Below are 7,190 nucleotides of genomic sequence, written 5' to 3'. Positions count from 1 at the left end.
TCACTGCTTACATACAACACTCAAGTCTCATCTGAACAAGTGCCCTCCTCAATGCCCATCACCCATTTCCCCCTCTCCCCTGCCCACCCCCATCAACCCTCAGTTTGTTTTCTATATTTAAGAGTCTCTGATGGTTTGCCTCCCTCTCTTTTTGAAACTATTTTTCTCCTTCCCTTCGCATGGTCTTCTGTTTAATTTCTGAAATTCCGCATAAAAGTGGAAACGTATGATATCTGACTTTCTCTGACTGACTTATTTCACTTAGCATAATGTCCTCCAGTTCCATCCATGTTGTTGCAAATGGCCAGATTTCATTCTTTCTCACTGTAAAGTAGTATTCCATTGTGTATATAAACCATATCTTCTTTATCCATTCATCAGTTGATGGGCATTTGGGCTCTTTCCATCATTTGACTTGTTGATAGTGCTGCTATAAACATTGTGGTACATGTCCCCCTATGAACAGAACTACTGTATCCTTTGGATAATTTCTTAGTAGTGCTATTGCTGTGTCATAGGATAATTCTATTTTTAACTTTTTGAGGAATCTCTACACTGTTTTCCAGAGTGGCTTCACTTTGTATTCCCACCAACAGTGCAAGAGGGTTCTCATTTCTCCACATCCTCACCAACATCTATTAATTCCTGAGTTGTTAATTTTAGCCACTCTGACTGGTGTGAGGTAGTATCTCAGTGTGGTTTTGATTTGTATCTCCCTGATGATGAGCCATGTTGAGCATCTTTTCATGTGTCTGTTAGCCATCTGGATGTCTTCTGTGGAAAAGTGTCCATTTCTGTCCTATGCCCATTTCTTAACTACGTTGTTTGTGTTTTGAGTGTCGAGTTTGATAAGTTCTTTATAGAGCAATCCTCAGTTTGTTCTGTACAGTTAAGGGTCTCTTATGGTTTGCTTCCCTCTCTTCTTTTCATTAACATAATACCCTCTAGCTCCATCTTCATTATTACAAATGCTAAGATTCCATTCTTTTTGAAATCAGAGTAATATTACACTATATATATGTGTATATACACATATATATACACACACATATATATACATACATATATATACATACAAATACACATATAACTTTTTATTGACTGATCAGTGGATGGACATTTGGGATCTTTCCATAATTTGGCTATTGTTTATAATGCTGCTATACACATTGGGGTGCATGTGCCTTTCAAATCAGTATTTTTGTATCCTTTGGGTAAATACCTAATAGCGCAATTGATGGTTTGTAGGGTAGTTCTATTTTTAACTTTTTGAGCAAGCTCCATATTGTTTTCCAGAGTGGCTGCACCAGTTTGCATTCCCAAGAGCCATGCAGAAGGATTCCTCTTTCTCTGTATCTTCACCAACATCTGTTGTTGCCTGAGTTGTTAGTTTTAGCCATTCTGAAAGGTGCGAGGTGGTGTCCCATTGTGGTTTTGATTTGTATATATATCCCTGTTGATGAGTGATGTTGAGAACCTTTTCATGTGTCTCTGGGACATCTGGATGTTTTCTTTGGAAAAATATCTATTTCTGTTTTATTTTCTTCCCTGGGTTATTTGTTTTTGGGGTGTTGCTTTTGGGAAATTTTTTTTATAGATTTTGGATACTAACCCATTATCAGATATGTCATTTGCAATTTCCTTCTACCATTCCATTCTTTGTTTTGTTGACTGTTTCCTTTGCTTTATCTTGATGAAGTCCCAACAGTTGCCATGCAGAAAATTCACTAGAAAAGAGTTATTGACCTAAATTTAAAATATAAAACTGTATTTTTTCTAGAAGAAAATAATAGAAGAAATCATCATAATTTAGAGTAGACTAATCCTGATATAAATCACATACCAAAAAGCATAAACCCTGAAAGATAAAAATGATAACATTGACTTCATGACAATTAAAAACCTTTTGTTCCTTAGGAGACTTTGTTAAAGAAATAAGTAAGGAAGTCAAAATTTGAAGAAAATATACTCACATGCACATATCCAAAACATACATATACACATTTTAAATGGAACTACAACAATGTAATAATATGTGAGAAAATAACCCAATTACAAATGTATACCACATATGAACACTTAAGTTTCATTGTAATGGTCAGTGAACACATGAAAAAATTCTATCATTAATTATCAGAAAATTTCAAAGTGAGACATAAGATACCTACACACTCATCAGAACATCTAAAATTACATAGGGACAATAGTAAGCGTTGGTGAGAATGTGCAGAACAGAGCTATCACTACTGGGGAATGTTAAATGGCACTTACCATATAATCTTGCAATTATACTCATTGCTATTTATTCAAATAAAAGGAAACACATTTTTGCCAAGGATTTGTACATGAGAGTTCAAAGCAGCTTTATTCTTCTTAAACCAAAATAGGAATGGACATCAAAATCTATAAAAGTTAATGGATGATTAAATTTTGCTATATTTATTCAAGGGAATACAACTCAGCACTAAAAAGAAATAGGCTTATGAAATACATAAGCAGCATAAATTCAATCTATAATTTATTATACTGTATGAAGTAAGTCCAGCACCAGAAATATATGCTTTATGATTGTGCATATGTGAAAACCCAGAAAAAAATAGCTAAGCTATGATAGCAAAAAGGAAAGCAGTGGTTGCTTGGTTCTAAATGAAAAAAAAAAAAATAATAATTGAGTGCATGAGGCATGAGACAACTTTCTGAAGACTATATACCTTGAATGTGGTTGTAGTTACATACATTTATATATTTGCCAGAATATTGAAATCTACACTTACAATAGGTGTATTCCATCATATAACAAATATAGTTCCAAAATCTATTTTAAGTTTACCTCTCATCACCTTTTGGAAAATTATTCTCAGTAAGAACATAACTAATACCTTGGTACAGTATTTGGCATCCTTAGATAATTAGCATTATTCAAGTATCTCCTTGGTGATTTCCACTTACATGTTGATAACCACTGTTAACAGTTTCATTCTTTATTAAATAAGTGTTTGATTTTCTTGGGATTTTTGCATACAATGTGAGTTTTTAATATATATATATATATATATTTATTTATATGCATATATGCATATATGTGGGATTACCAATGTTCACAAAGCAACATGATGAATAAAACATACTTTTTCTTGAATAATATGAACAAGCTCAAACTTATACAATAAATTCCCTTATTATAACATATATGAGGATACCACCCAGACTTATTTTATGTACTTATTTAGATTATCATTTTCTTACCTTCTGATGCAAAGTTTGTCAGATTTTCATACTCTTTGCATATATTCTCTATGGTCCTGTACTTAAAACTTCTGTGAAACGGCTTAACCTTGGAATCTACATAATAGGCAGCATTGTTTTTTACATACTTAGGTAATGCTTTCTTAGTTATTTGTTATAAAATGATTCCAACTCAGTGTTTACTTTTGTCTTTTTTTTGTACTCTGTTATTAAAAAAACAAACAAAAACAAAAACAAAACTTTTCAATGCTGATCTAGTATGTACTTTGCAGCCAGGGAATACTATATTCTGGGCATGCCTATGGTGGCTGAAATGTTGAAAGATACAATTCTATACTCATAAATGAATGGTGAATACCACAGGCAGTAGCAACTAATGAAGCCACTCAGAAGGCTATTCCTTCAGTTTCTATAAAGACCTTTTTAATGTTTCTCATAGTTGCTTTGTTTATTCTTTGGTCTTAACTGGAGAGTCTCTGCTCCTATCCAAAGGGAAGTCCTCAGGGAATCTACATGGAAGCCACAGGCAAATTTCCAGACCTCAGTGTTAATTAAATTCTAACACTTCTCACAAGGGCGATTTCAGACCACGCTTTTTTCTGCACTCTGGCTATTGGGTATACAAAATTTGAGAAAAAAAATACACACAGGGAATATGTTGTTTATTGCATAGATGGTATAAAAGGGCCAATAAAATAGCAGGGCGATTACTTAGCTTATTTCCCTTATGGACAAACTGAATGTAGAGTGCTCTAATATACAGCTTGCTGAAAAGAAACATTTAAAGAACATTTAACTAATAAAATTCAATTCCTGAAAAATAACTGAACAGAATAAAGGCTGTGAGTACACCTCGGATATGCTCTGTACTATGTTTCACTTGCCTAGATAGTAGTGGAGTTACTTAATAGTACTTTTATAATTTTGGATATTTCTGCAGTATGGGACAATATTCTTTCTCAGACATTGATTTGGCATGTAGAATAGGCAAACATAGCTTAGAAATCAAAACCACTATAGGGGTGCCTAGGTGGCTCAGTCTGTTAAGCTTCCTAACTCTTGATCTTGGCTTAGGTCATGAGTTTATGGGATCAATCCCCATGTCAGGTTCTGCACTGACAGCACAAATCCTGATTGGGATTCTCACTCTCGCCTTCTGCCCCTCCGGCATTCATTCTCATTCTTTTTCTCAAAAAATAAGCTTAAAAAAAGCACTATGACTAAATTTCAACAATTTATACATTAAATTTTAAATTTTGAAGAATTTTAAACTATTAAATATATAAATATATAATATAAATTATATAAACATATATAAACTTATAGACATATGAAATAATATAAACTAAATATATAAACTAATCTTAAAAACGTGTAAGTTTATCTTTGTATTTAAATATTTTATTTGTATAAAAGCATTAAATGATTTAAAATTAATTTTTTCTACCACCAAGTTTCCTCCAACAGTTATATATAACATGTGTAACCCTATTTTTAATAAGGGCAGAATTAAATAGCCATGATAACTTTTAAAAAGAGAACAGGAATTTTTTCTCTTTGGGATGATGTAGACCTGATTCTTTTGTCACAGCTCTATTGATATTCTTTTTCAAACAGTTATTTATTCATTTTATATTAATACTAGGAGAAAAATGTCCGTTAAATAATTATTTTATAAAAGCAATAAAAAATACTTTGGACTTTTGATCTTACACTTATCATCTAAATGTTAATATTTTTCTTATGGAAATAAAGAATCAAACTCAGGAAAAATGTTTTTAAAATAGTCCCACTTCTTTCCTCCAACTGTTTTCTTAAATTATAAGTTCTAAGCCTATTTTTTTTTATATTTTGGTAGGAAAAGTTAAAAAACTACAATTCTGAATACTATATTGTACACTTAGTAATATCTTATATTAAATGTTATTTCACAGTAATGATTCAATGGAAACAAACTCTATGTTCCTTGAAGAATGAAAGAATTTCTGACTTCAAAGTTATTTTCTTCACTGTTCCTCACTTATGCAGGAAAATTAGTGAATGGAATGACTCTAAAAATAAACAAAGCCAAAATTAGGAAGTTTAAAGGAATACTTACAAAAAATTATTTCCACACAATTGTAGAATCTTACTCTTATTTTCTGGAGATAGAACTTACTTGTCTATCAATCTCCAACCAAACCCTAAATGACGGTGTATAACAGCGGTCACAAAGTTAGTACATTTATTGTCATAAGACAACAGCTATGCCTACGAGTTCCATTATGAGTTCCACCCCATCCACTAGCTCCTGATCTATATGTTGCAGATCTAACCTTCACCATTTTCTAATGCAAGTATGTGAAATACTCAGTGGTGGAATAAAGCCATGTTCTTCCAGCAGCCACATTTGATGTATTAGCTGGTACTATGGTCTTTTAAAACAACCTACCTTGCTGTTTTAAGTTACATCACTTAAAGGGATGTAACTGTGAGAAATATATTTTCTAGCTCAGTTTCTTTCCTTTAAAAGTGAATTATTATACTATTTACTATGGAAAATTATTTTGTAAATCAAGTGAACTAATTCAGGGAAAATTTTTATAAAAATTCAAAATGTTTCTTTTAGCAATTAATTTTTATTATTATTGACTCTAGGTTTATAATGAAATAATGAATAAATAAATAAATAAATATTCCATTCTTGCTCATATGCCATATTCTGGACTTGTTGGCTTATTTCAGATCAGAGACAATGAGATATGGATGGAACAAACCAAACAGCAGTGACAGAGTTCATTTTTCTTGGGTTTTCTAGTGTTCTCTATCTGCGGCTAACCTTGTTTGTGATATTTCTCACTGTGTATCTGCTCTCCCTCATGGGAAACACTCTTATTATTTTCATTGTTCTCACGGATGTCACACTCCAAACACCCATGTACATTTTTTTAGGAAATTTGTCATTCCTGGAGATCTGGTACACCACAGCCACGGTGCCTAAGTTGCTGGCCACCTGCCTCGCACAGGTTGTTACCATCTCTGTTTTTGGTTGTATAACCCAGTACTACTTCTTCTTCTCCATGGGAGCTACAGAGTGCATCCTGCTCGCAGTGATGGCCTATGACCGGTACCTGGCCATCTGCAGTCCTTTAAGGTATTCGCTTCTCATGAGTCTTCGGGTGTGCCTGCGATTTTCAGCTGGATCATGGATTGGGGGCTTCATTGCCCCTCTGCTACCTACTATACTCATCTCCCATCTAAGCTTCTGTGGCCCCCAGAAGATCAACCATTTCTTTTGTGACTCAGACCCCATTTTTAAACTGTCTTGCTCTGATACATTTTTGGTGGAGGCCTTGGGCTACACATGTACATCTGTTGTGATTCTAAGTTCTTTCCTTCTCACTATGTTTTCCTATGGGTACATTGTGGTCACAATAATCAAGCTGTCTTCCCAAAAAGCTCAGAGGAAAGCTTTATCCACATGTGCCTCCCACCTCACTGTGGTCACCATTTATTATGGCACCATTATCTTTGCTTATGTTCGCCCTCCAGCCACACACAACTTCACTATTGGTAAAGTGATCTCAGTGTTCTACTGTGTGGTCACTCCATTGGTAAACCCTCTCATATACACCCTGAGAAACAAAGATGTGAAGAAAGCTTTCAGAAAAGTTCTAACAAGAAAGAGATTGCTTTTGACCAGAAAGATGCAATAAATTTGAGAGATATTTTTAAATAATCAGTTTAGAATGGGTTCCCAAGTCACACTTGCAAACAGGAAGAATTAAAAATTACATATAAAATTAATATAATTTAATATGGACATTTTGGGTTGAATTCTACTAAAATAGAATTGTATAACTGCTCTGCTTTAATGTCTTAGTGCAATGCCACAGTGATATGGGTAACTCAAATTTCTATTCACAAGAGATTCACAACCAGAAAATAGGCTGACTTAATTCCAT

The 7,190-nt window shown here is 33.4% G+C and overlaps 1 protein-coding gene across 1 annotated transcript; it reads left to right on the top strand.

Annotated features, from left to right (window-relative positions):
- The first annotated feature begins 5,987 nt into the window (after window positions 1-5,987).
- LOC122470507 (olfactory receptor 6F1-like) lies at window positions 5,988-6,941 on the top strand. Its single transcript, XM_043558249.1, has one exon. It carries the CDS (start codon window positions 5,988-5,990, stop codon window positions 6,939-6,941), a length of 954 nt encoding a protein of 317 aa, XP_043414184.1.
- The last annotated feature ends 249 nt before the right edge of the window (window positions 6,942-7,190 follow it).

The sequence above is a fragment of the Prionailurus bengalensis genome, chromosome A1 (assembly GCF_016509475.1).
Source record: "Prionailurus bengalensis isolate Pbe53 chromosome A1, Fcat_Pben_1.1_paternal_pri, whole genome shotgun sequence".
In the NCBI taxonomy this organism is placed as follows: domain Eukaryota; kingdom Metazoa; phylum Chordata; class Mammalia; order Carnivora; family Felidae; genus Prionailurus; species Prionailurus bengalensis.
The sequence above is the reverse complement of the archived record's forward strand: the minus strand, read 5'-3'. Positions and strand labels throughout refer to the sequence as shown.